General features: G+C 43.3%; 1 protein-coding gene across 1 annotated transcript in view; it reads left to right on the top strand.

The window, feature by feature from the left end:
* Window positions 1-399: 399 nt before the first annotated feature.
* begain (brain-enriched guanylate kinase-associated) overlaps window positions 400-12,499 on the top strand; it is a gene marked incomplete at both ends in the record, with an annotated part of 34,955 nt that continues 22,855 nt past the window's right edge. The window contains 3 exons of the mRNA XM_079261721.1: window positions 400-470; window positions 4,098-4,259; window positions 7,223-7,289. Of these exons, the coding sequence (XP_079117847.1) occupies window positions 400-470; window positions 4,098-4,259; window positions 7,223-7,289 (300 nt within the window). The remainder of the gene's footprint in view (window positions 471-4,097; window positions 4,260-7,222; window positions 7,290-12,499) is intronic.

The following is a 12,499-nucleotide window of genomic DNA, read 5'->3' as shown; positions in this document are numbered from 1 at the left end:
ATCTTTGCACAAGTGCAAAGTTCAACTTGAGGCACAAAAATTTGCTCTGTTGTCTTTTCCTAAAGTTTGCCAACTGAGCTTTTCTAATTGATCCCCCAGCTCTGTTCCCTCATACTAAACACATTCATTTTCTGAGAATGGACAAATTCTGATTTTCTCTGGAGTCAACATAATAAAATGCACTGCAAAAATCTGTGGGACTTCAAAGCCGTTTTTCTCTGCTCTTTTGCCAGGGTCATCACAGATAGCCAACAACTATCTGCCTCCCCAGGCAAGACTTAAAGCTTTGACTGTTGGTTTGTAGTTTGAGTTCAAAACTTGGCCTCAAAATTCAGTCGACCAGCAGCAGCAGCAGAAGCACAGCTACACATACATGTGAGGCGAGGCACAGAGAAAACTATGAAAAAGATCTATATTGGCAAAACAGCCCTGAAAACCCAGAGAAATGGTTGCAAGCATCAAAAACGAAGGTAAGATGAATCAGTCTGGAGAGTTTCTTAAGCTCTAAATATCATCCTCATTACTGGTGAATCCATTTTATTCATTTCAACCCAGATATGGATTCTTACTGGGAGGTCATGACCATAAACAAGCAATGAAAAACAGAATGTTGCATCTATTCATCCCCATTACCATTCATTCTTCTTCATGTCTTTTCATGTGTCAGCTGACATCTGCATTCAAGTAAACACTGCTCTGCATTTCAACAACACTCATGTGAAGGCCAACACAAAACTGAATACACTAAAACAAAAACACTAGTGGATGCTGAGACGTAATAGAAATGGTATTTTACAGTGTCAGCATCCTACAGCAAATTTTATATGTACTTACTCTCTTGTTCATTGTTATGTTATAACACAGTTCTTACAGTTACACAATGAGCAGGTAAAGATTATGTTTTGCTCCAACAGGCTAACTGAGGGTGACTTGCTAGAGTCAGCATGCTGGATGCATAAACAACTGTGTCATCTTTCTAGCTAACTATTGTAAGGAGCTTCTTTTTGTTATTGCATGGGGGAAATGTGGAAACACGTGTCTCCAACCAGACAGAGACTGTAATATTTCCAGGCTCTTTACGGGGCAATGAAGCATGGTGTACCTATCCTCATAGTAATTCAATGAATCTTGGATAGTGCATGCAGTCATCTTTCCTCTCTTTTAACTAGGGATGCACCGATACCAATATCAGTACCAGTATCGGCTCAATACCATGTGTGTGTATTCGACATCGGTAATAATAAAAGTGTTCCGATAACATAAACGATACCGGATACCACACTAGTCAAGCCAGCGCAGATGTGTTTGATGACATGCTTTGGACATGTTTTAAAAGAAATAAGTGTCTTGAATGTTAAAATGTGACATTTTTTACACTAAAAGCAAGATCTTTGTTTCAAAATCACACATGTATAGTTGTATTTGGGTAAAATGTGCCAAATCAAAATAAAACTTGAATTTGTATTGGAGAGGTAACTTAAGACAGGATGGGTAATTTATTACAACCTAATGAAATCTTACACAGTTAAAACAGCAATAATAACCATAGTCACAATAATGTTCACATCAACAGATTTGGTATCATCAAAATCGGTATCTGCAGATGTTCAAATTTCAGATTTTGGATTGGAACTCCCAAAAAGTGAATCGGTGCATCCCTACTTTAACCATTAAACAGAGAGAATAACCACAAGTTCAATGCACAAATTGTAGGTTTCATATTTCAGTTTATGAATTGTGTAAAACAAGCAAGGGGAGTTGGTGCATTATGCTTGAACAGACTGTAGCTTCTAGCGTGCCCCAGAGCATTATCTTGTAAACACGAGTGTCAAAGCTAAACAGGACAATAATGATATGGTCAATATTATGTGTGTCCATACGTCTTCAGCAGGACATGGGAGTAATGTTCAACATATGAGTCTGAAGAGTGCCAATTTGTTGGTCAGTGATGCTCAGCATTGCTGTTTGAATTCTGTAAAATGCCGATTTCCAACAGACTTTTTCTCTGAGCATGTGGCAAGACAAACAAGAAGCCTAAAATTATAAGTTGCAAGATATCCCCAGTAGACTGATGTGGTTGGGCAGTGTCATCTAGAAAAGGACACACTACTCAATGCACAGGCTAAGCTGTTGAACAACTGACTATAATAAAGGGGGCTTGATAAATCCACCCGACAATCTGCCCAGTTATATATATTGTGGCTCTGTTTAAGTCAATCACTCAGTTTATTCCCCTGTGTATAGTAGGCTCTAATCTGGAGCTGACAAATGAAAGCAAGTTGATATCTGAGGTTAAACAGCCTGCTTAGGGTGCATTCACATCAGGATAGTCCAATAGATTTGGTCCGATTGGGGACTCGTCTCAGCTGTAGGGGTGTATATCCATTCAGACTGAGACTGCATTCACGCTGCACTTATTGCTATCAATGCTAGTCTTTAGCAAAAGAGAGGACAAGACCCTCGTGAAGAAGAAAACTCTGTTGCGAGTTATACATGGAGCATGAAACTATGGCTGTTTTGAGGTTTTTTTATTTTGTCTTATGCAAGTATACTGCAGAAATACACTGCAACAATGGACACGGTATGAACAACTCGTTAAGGACTCTTAACGAGATTGCTATGTATTTACCAGCAATGCAATGCTGTCAAATGCAGGAAGTGACTTTTTTTTGTGGTCTACTTCCTGTATTTGGTCTATTTGAAACTCACCGAGACCTGCGTTGTAAGCGGACCGAATTTGCTTCTTTGGTCCGAATCAGAATTCATTCGGTGCATTCACAGCTCCGCAAAGATGAATTTCTGAGCAAACAGACTCAGATCTGAATAAAAAAAAGGCTGATGTGAATGTGCCCTGCAACTAAAGTTATAAAACTCTGCTTTTACTCCTGCTAATTAACATTTTTTTCATGGCCTGCTTGAGTTCCACATATTAAGTTATATGAATTCAGCAGTTTCCGTGTTGCATAGCATAACTGTATCCAACTCACAAGTACTTTTATGCATCCTTGGATTCATATTTATTGGCTGTTCAATTATATAATGACTTCTTGCTGTTTAATGAAGAGGCAATTACTGCAGCTCATCAAACAAACAACCAAATATTAAGAGTGAATCATTGCCTCACTCACATATTTCCACCTCCCAATCCACAGGCCTTTCTTTGGACACCTTTTTCTTTAGTGTCAGATTTGTAATTGCGTCTTTGGGCTAAGGTTGGAAGGTGTACTCACTGTGTACGTTGGTTGGCTGCACTGAGTCATCAAACCTCTCCATGAGTCAAGAATCCATCAGTGTGGCTAAAAGCTAAATCCCCCAGAACACTCACTCCCTCTGCTCCCAATCTCTAGCCTTTCATTACCTCATCCATTCCCTCCATCATCCCTGTCAGTGTGTTTTCATCCCTGAGAAAAAACCTGCATCTATTGTGCAAACAGCAAAGAAAAAAAAAGAGCCCTGTCTGGTACGTTGATGTTGTTGACGGTGGTGTTGAAACTGTGCTACTCTACTGGCCTCTCTCTCTCTCTCTCTCTCTCTCTCTCTCTCTCTCTCTCTCTCTCTCTCTCTCTCTCAAGGTCTCTCTTTGCCTTTTCTGCCTTCATTATATTTTTTCAAAGATAAATCACATAGAAAGTCTTGCTTCAGTCTATGTTTTAATCCCTACTTCTATAATTTGCCCCCGGCCTGTATCTAGGGGCAAAAGTCCATCCCTTTTCTTTCAGACACATGATGGGGGCATTGTGTAATGAAATTCATCACGACACCAATGGAATCCTGGGAATGGGATTTCCCCAGCAGAGCTCCCTCCCTGTGAATGGGAAATCATTAGTATTCCATCTCCGCCTTCCCATTGGCCTCCCCTTGACCTGGGACTTTTCTCTATGCAAACTAAATTACTATCCACCTTCATTTAATTTCTTTTCCTCCCCCTCCTCTTCCTCCTCCTTCCGCTCACACAAGCAAATGAACATGTTACTGTACGTCCTGCCTTTTCTCTTGGTATTTCTTTCATTTTCTCTCTGCTTGCCTCTATGAATCTCACGATCTCTAACAGAAATAAAATGGCATCGCTATTGTGACTCTCTTTATCGCCTGTTCAGCTCTTTCCATGACCACAAAGATGACCTCCGTAAACGCCTGTCGTATACAACCCACAAACTAGAGATGGTGGAAACAGAGTTTGACTCCACTCGACAGTACCTCGAGACAGAGCTGCGTCGGGCCCAGGAGGAACTGGAAAAATTTACAGAAAAACTTCGCAGGTACGTGTATCCAGGTGCACGTCTCTGAAAATCTTTGCAATGTATGTTGACATTGGTCTTGAGGAACTGGGTAGAATGAACATGATTAATAGCAAAGCATTCCAGTCTTTCATGCTTACACATCACTCACATGATCAAGAAAATTAGTAATACTGCTTTTGTTTGCGTGAGGTTAAACTAGCAACAGCAATATGTTTTACAGACACAGACAATCGTCACCGGCAGTGGTCAGTATTTGAAGTATTTTCTTAATGGAACACACCTTGATAAGAGATGTAGTTTCCACAGGTAGGATATATCTTAAATGTTGCAGAGATGCATTTTGAGGGTCTTAAATAAAACTGTAGTGCTTTTTATCTATATCTAATAGGCTATTTTAGCTTTCTTAAACTTAAAAACACACCTCATTTCTTGGGTCTACTGACTTATAACCTGATGGGAATTTCATCCTAATTGTTTTATCTTGGACTGTTAAACTGTCTGGAAATGTAACCTGTATATTCCTGTATGGATTGTAGTTCTCTTTTTTTTCCTACTCTCAAAAAGAAAAATAACTGCAAAAATAAGATGACATATATTTATAAACTCCAAAAAAATCTACCAGTTTTTAAAAGGTTAAAACAAATCGTGAGTGGACTGTACGGAAAATTTTTTCTTTTCTTTTTTTTTTTACTTTCACTCACTTTGCTTTAAAGGTGGAGTATGTAAGATTTTCAATATCTAAAAAAAAATTAACTAAAAGATAACTACAATCATAATTAGATAGTTTTTTTTAAACATGTAGGTTCCAGTCTGTCCATATTTGATGTGTTATTAAATTACAAGTTTAATTAAAGACAAAGACCCTTCTTAAATGTTTTCCTACCAGTAAAAAAAATGTGCTTTTTGTCATTTGTCATTAATTAAACTTGTAATTTAATAATGTATCAATTATGAACAGACTGGAACCTACATGTTCAAAAAACTTTCTAATTATGATTGTAGTTATTCTATTAGTTAATTTATTTAGAAAGTATTGAAAATCTTACATACTCCACCTTTAAGGACCAGAACAAACATTGTTTGTTTAAAGCATTCACTGACTAAATTGTCAGGTTTAGATAAACATATGGCTTGCTCTTAACCTTCTCATAAAACCTACCAAGCGTTAGACGCTTTTATGGCTTATCAGGCGAAAAATCCCATCTTATTTACAGAAGATGCTAATTTAGTGCAAGCAAAAAAGTAAGCTTCCTCATCAATCAAGACATACAGAAATGTTAGGTGTCAAATATTCCAAATCAGTGTTTAATCAGTACAAATACAATTATTTCTAATCTAAGTTTTATACATTTTATTTATATATTTTATATATTTATTTATATATTTTCCTTTTAGGTACCTATCATGTTCCTATAGTATTGTGTTTTAACTGAATGTCATATTACCGGTCGGTTCAAGTAGACATAGTGAAAGGTGTCATTCCACAATGAACACAAATTACACAGTAATGACATGAAACATGACTTGGAAAGTTATTTATATGATGCAACTGAGTTCCTACATGTAGAGGATAATAGTTTTGTAATTATAAATATTTTATTAGACATGAAATGATGAGTGAGGCAGTGTGTTGTCTGCACACTTGTCACACAGTTACGTACTTTATAGAGTGGGTTTAATCCTTGGATGTTTTTTTACTCCAAGATCAGAACAATTGTAGAAATTTGTTCTTAAAAAGCAATAAATTAGTCCCTCCTTTTAAATTGTTTTCCCTCTAAGTCCGGGGTAATTATCTGCTCCCGAGGTAAAAAAATTGATTTTGCTCTGCATTTTATAATCTTGGAATATTTATTAAGGAGGAAAAGCTGTAGCAAAGCAGCAAAGACATTAGTGACCTTCAAGCTTAATTTTCAATTTACCAGCATGACAATAACTTCAGAGCAATGTAATTAACTGCAAACAACTCAACCCTCTTGGTGAGACAGAACCGACTGTTCTCTGTGGCCATAGTGCAAATAAATATGAGAATACCTGGGATTTAAATACAATTTATTGTCTATTGCTAACAGCATGTATACTTGGAAAGAAAGCTGCTGATGAGGGCCGTGGGGATTCTGTTGCCTTGAGTCTAATTGAGTAATGTCTGTCAAATCCTGCAAAATTTGAATCAGGGTGAATGTTTTCTTCTGAAATGACTAAAAGCACACCGCATTGCCTCTCATAATGACAGGTTTTACTGGTTATTTATATTCCATTACCAACTCAAACCCCATTTTTGGCAAGTATTACTCATTCTCTAATGTGCACCTTCTTCAGTTTCTCTCATTTCTTTTGGATGTTTGTTTTATAGTCTGTTTTAGCTTGTGGTCTCCTTTGCCCATAGCCTCAATATCTGTCTGGTTAATGGGGCCATTAATATTGGTTTATTATCACACTCATAGGCCTTTAGGGCTAATGTGAAAATATACTACTGAACTAAGAGGTGAGACCATAAAACACAAATGAGAGGTAAGCTCCGGTTCAGCTGTGCCTTTTGAAAGGCTGGAGGTTCACAAGGAAAGATAAAAGCAATAAAAAGAGAATAAGAGGAAGCTATACATCAATTTTTTTTCATGATATATCAGCCATAATATAACATGCTACCATGTTATGGCCATGTTTACTGACACATCATAAAACTTTAGAGGATTTAAAAAGGTTTTATGATCATTTTTATAGTTTTAAACATAACAACCCTTTTCTATGTGTTTAGGCTGAGATTTGTGTCCATGGTGGTCCTCATGTCTGAGTTACAACATTATATAACCAACAGCTGTTTTGATATTGTCTACAGATGTATCCACACAGTAAATCATTCATTTGTTTTAATTTATAGAGAAATGTGGTGCTTTTCTTTCAACTCATGAAAATAAGCTTTGGGTGTTGTACATTACAGTTCACTTTTTTTTAAAGGGAGATATTTATTGATCTGTTCTTTTTAGGATCCAAAGCAGTTATGCTGCTCTTCAAAGGATCAACCAGGATTTGGAGGATAAGATGTGCAGAACGGTAAGAAACCATGACAGCTGATGTATCAGTCAAGCAAAAAAAAAAAAAAAAAAAAAATCTACTTAAACAGTATCTTTTTTGAGCATAAACTTATATGTATATTGCTTTGTTTATTTCTATTCTACCACATGTTCCAATTATACATTATTTGTCATTGTTCAGATTATAAATGTTTTTTTTAATGTGAAGCAAATCTTTTCTGTTAAGACCAACTTTCTAAGAATTCTCAAAACACCTAAAGGATTTCCCTTTAAAACAACACATACCCATTAATGTATCAGTAATTATAACTATATGCTTTTAATAATATTCTGCTAAAATGATAAATGCTGCAATCGATGTGAAAAGGGAGACATGTTAACTACATTCTTGTACACACATACACACTTAGAGCCGAGCAGCTTTTGACCAGAATCTTGACCTGGAATCATTCAGAGGAGAACATGAAGTCCAGCAGTTACCAGGAAACCATTTCTCTGAGTTTGCTGTTGGACGAAGTGTTTCTTCTTTCTCTCTCAGAATACAGCACTAAGACAGAGAATCCATCCATCCATCCATCCATCCATCCATCTTCTGCCGCTTATCCGGGGTCGGGTCGCGGGGGCAGCAGCCTAAGCAGGGAAGCCCAGACTTCCCTCTCCCCAGCCACATTTGCCAACTCTGCGGGGGGGATCCCGAGGCGTTCCCAGGCCAGCCGAGAGATGTAATCCCTCCAGCGTGTCCTGGGTCTTCCCCGGGGTCTCCTCCCAGAGGGACGTGCCTGGAACACCTCACCAGGGAGGCGTCCAGGAGGCATCCTGACCAGATGCCCGAGCCACCTCAACTGGTTCCTCTCGATGCGAAGGAGCAGCGGCTCTACTCTGAGCCCCTCCCGGATGACTGAGCTCCTCACCCTATCTATAAGGGAGAGCCCGGCCACCCTGCGGAGGAAACTCATTTCAGCCGCCTGTATACGAGCCGTCACCTTATCGTGGTGGAGGGGTTTGTGCGTCCTGAAGATCCTAGCAGCTATGTTGTCGGGGGCTTTATGCCCCTGGTAGGGTCACCCATGGCAAACAGGTGTCTAGGGGAGGGACCAGACCAAGCACGGCTCATAGACCCCTATGATGACGACCAACCTGGGCATGAATGTTCCCTTGCCCGGACGCGGGTTACCGGGACCCCCCTCTGGAGCCAGGCCTGGAGGCGGGGTACGAGAGCGAGCGTCTGGTGGCCGGGCCTTCGCCCATGGGGCCCGGTCGGGCTCAGCCCGAAAGGGTTACATGGGCCCCGCCTCCCGTGGGCTCACCATCTGCGGGAGGAGCCGTAGGGGTCGGGTGCAATGTGAGCTGGGCGGCAGCAAGGGGCGGGGGCCCTGGCGGTCCGATCCCCGGCTGCAGAAGCTGGCTCTAGGGACGTGGAACGTCACCTCTCTGGTGGGGAAGGAGCCTGAGCTGGTGCGCGAGGTTGAGCGGTTCCGACTAGATATAGTTGGACTCACCTCGACGCATGGCTTGGGCTCTGGAACCAGTACCCTCGAGAGGGGCTGGACCTTCTTCCACTCTGAAGTTGCTCATGGTGAGAGGCGCCGAGCTGGTGTGGGCATTCTCATCAGCCCCCAGCTTGGTGCCTGCACGTTGGGGTTTACCCAGGTGGATGAAAGGGTAGTTTCCCTCCGCCTCCGGGTGGGGGGACGGGTCCTGACTGTTGTCTGTGCTTATGCACCGAACAGCAGTTCAGAGTACCCACCCTTTCTAGGGTCCTTGGAGGGAGTGCTGGAGGGTGCTCCTTCTGGGGACTCCATTGTTCTGCTGGGGGACTTCAATGCTCACGTGGGCAATGACAGTGAGACCTGGAGGGGAGTGATTGGGAGGCATGGTCCCCCCCCTCTGAACCCAAATGGTGTTTTGTTATTGGACTTCTGTGCTCGTCATGGATTGTCTATAACGAACACCATGTTCCAGCATAAGAGTGTCCATATGTACACCTGGCATCAGGATTCCCTGGGCCGCAGTTCAATGATCGACTTTGTAGTCGTATCGTCGGACCTGCGGCCACATGCCTTGGACACTCGGGTGAAGAGGGGGGCGGAGCTGTCAACTGATCACCACCTGGTGGTGAGTTGGCTCAGATGGTGGGGGAGGAAGCCGGTCAGAGCTGGCAGGCCCAAACGTGTTGTGAGGGTCTGCTGGGAACGTCTGGCTGAGTCCCCTGTCAGAGCGAGCTTCAACTCCCACCTTCAGCAGAGCTTCGAACATGTCCCGGGTGAGGCGGGGGACATTGAGTCCGAATGGGCTGTGTTCCGTGCCTCTATTGCTGAGGCGGCCAGCCGGAGCTGTGGCTGCAAGGTCGTTGGTGCCTGTCGTGGCGGTAATCCCAGGACTCGTTGGTGGACACCAGCAGTGAGGGATGCCCTCAAGCTGAAGAAGGAGTCCTATCGGGCCTTCTTGGCCTGTGGGACTCTGGAGGCAGCTGATGGGTACCGGCGGGCTAAGCGGCATGCGGCTTCGGCCGTTGCCGAGGCAAAAACTCGGGCATGGGAGGAGTTCGGCGAGGCCATGGAGAAAGACTTCCGGACGGCTTCGAGGAGATTCTGGTCCACCATCCGGCGGCTCAGGGGGGGGAAGCAGTGCTCCATCAATACTGTGTACAGTGGAGATGGGGTGCTGCTGACCTCAACTCGGGACGTTGTGGGTCGGTGGAGGGAATACTTCGAAGACCTCCTCAATCCTACCAACACGTCTTCCCATGAGGGAGCAGAGCTGGTGGACTCAGGGGTGGACTCTCCTATCTCTGGGGCTGAAGTCGCTGAGGTGGTCAAAAAGCTCCTTGGCGGCAAGGCCCCGGGGGTGGATGAGATCCGCCCGGAGTTCCTTAAGGCTCTGGATGCTATGGGGCTGTCCTGGCTGACACGCCTCTGCAGCATCGCGTGGACATCGGGGGCAGTACCGCTGGATTGGCAGACTGGGGTGGTGGTCCCCCTTTTTAAGAAGGGGGACCGGAGGGTGTGTTCCAATTACAGGGGAATCACACTCCTCAGCTTCCCTGGTAAGGTCTATTCAGGGGTCCTGGAGAGGAGGGTCCGCCGGATAGTCGAATCCCGGATTGAGGAGGAGCAGTGTGGTTTTCGTCCTGGTCGCGGAACAGTGGACCAGCTCTATACCCTCTCTGGGGTCCTGGGGGGGGCATGGGAGTTTGCCCAACCAGTCTACATGTGCTTTGTGGACCTGGAGAAGGCATTCGACCGTGTCCCCCGGGGGCTCCTGTGGGGGGTACTCCGGGAGTATGGGGTACCGGACCCCCTTGTACGAGCTGTCCGGTCCCTGTACGACAGGTGTCAGAGCTTGGTCCGCATTGCCGGTAGTAAGTCGGATTCATTTCCGGTGAGGGTTGGACTCCGCCAAGGCTGCCCTTTATCACCGATTCTGTTCATAACTTATATGGACAGAATTTCTAGGCGCAGCCGAGGGGTTGAGGGGATCCGACTTGGTGGCCTCAGGATTGGGTCCCTGCTTTTTGCGGATGACGTGGTCCTGTTGGCTTCATCTGGTCGTGATCTCCAGCTCTCGCTTGAGCGATTCACGGCCGAGTGTGAAGCGGCTGGGATGAGAATCAGCACCTCAAAATCTGAGACCATGGTCCTCAGCCGGAATAGGGTGGATTGCCCTCTCCGGGTCGGGAGTCAGGTCCTGCCTCAAGTGGAGGAGTTTAAATATCTCGGGGTCTTGTTCACGAGTGAGGGAAGGATGGAGCGTGAGATCGACAGACAGATCGGTGCGGCGTCTGCAGTAATGCGGGCTCTGCGCCGGTCTGTCGTGGTGAAGAAGGAGCTGAGCCAGAAGGCGAAGCTCTCGATTTATCAGTCGATCTACGTTCCTACCCTCACCTATGGTCATGAGCTGTGGGTCGTGACCGAAAGAACGAGATCTCGTATACAGGCGACAAGACAGAGAATGCACAAGCTATTAAAGCTGAATGATAAAATGTTGTTTCTAAGCCAATGCTAGTCCCATGTAAATCAACAAATCTACTAGTGAATGAATAAATAAATTATATTAAATTACATAAATAAAATACATTCATTAACGGGAATAAAATTGGCCTACTGTACGTGCAGTAGAGCAACCAGTTTCATATTTTCTTCCACTGTAATTTCATTTTTAAGATATTTATGTCACTTTTAGTGCCTCAGAGTTCATACAACACAGTAATCAAACTTTATATTATCTTTTATTGCTATCAGCTTAAGTTATTCTTAATTTGTATTTTAGGTGTTTGTTGTCTTGTTTCTTTTTCTTGTTTGTTTGGTTTTTAGTTTTTTTTTCCCTTTTTTTTAGTTTGGTTTTTAAATGCCCAAACCACAATGACTGGTGCCACAGGGAAGAAGCTTTTGGGGTTTTTTTTTAGCCCAAATTAGCGCTCAGGAAAAAAAAATGAACACAAAATTTATCATTAAAAGTATTCATTTTCCTAACCGCTTAATCCAATTCAGGGTCGCGGGGAAGCTGGAGCCTATCCCAGCAGTCTTTGGTCAAAAGACAGGGTACACCCTGGACAGCTCGCCAGTCCATCGTAGGGCCACACAAAGACGAACACCCACTCACGCGCACACTCACTCCTATGGGCAATTTAGAGTGACTAATTAACCTAACATGCATGTCTTTGGACGGTGGGAGGAAGCCGGAGTACCCGGAAAGAACCCACGCATACACCTGGAGAACATGCAAACTCCACACAGAAAGGCCACTGACCAAACCCTGCCCCAGTCAAGGATTGAACCAGCGACATTCTTGTTGTGAGGCCACAGTACTAACCGCTATACCACCATGCAGCCTCATTAAAAACATTTTCACCATAAATCATGGTTTCTGCCTGCCAGCTGCTGCCTACCAGAATTTAATCTTGCTTACTTGTTTGGGTATGTTGATGCTGTTTATGTTTACTCTTAAAGATTGACTCTGGATGAGTCCATTTCTATTTTTCTCTATTTCTAACCTAAGCCCATTTGTTGCTAAAAAATCGACTGTAAGCAATCATTCACAGCTCATGTCTCGGGTGTCAAAGTCTAGTGTATAACATTTTCTATTAAAGCTACTCATCATTAATTCCCCAGAGAGGTGTCAAAGAGGTGCCAGTCATCTAAAAACAAATACAAAATACAATTTCACACAAAAGTGCACCTCTCATGGTATCCACTATATAGGGGGGAAACGACAAGCAACTCTACAACC

This window comes from Telmatherina bonti, assembly GCF_933228915.1.
Source record: "Telmatherina bonti genome assembly, chromosome: 22".
Classification (NCBI taxonomy): Eukaryota; Metazoa; Chordata; class Actinopteri; order Atheriniformes; family Telmatherinidae; genus Telmatherina; species Telmatherina bonti.
The sequence above is the reverse complement of the archived record's forward strand: the minus strand, read 5'-3'. Positions and strand labels throughout refer to the sequence as shown.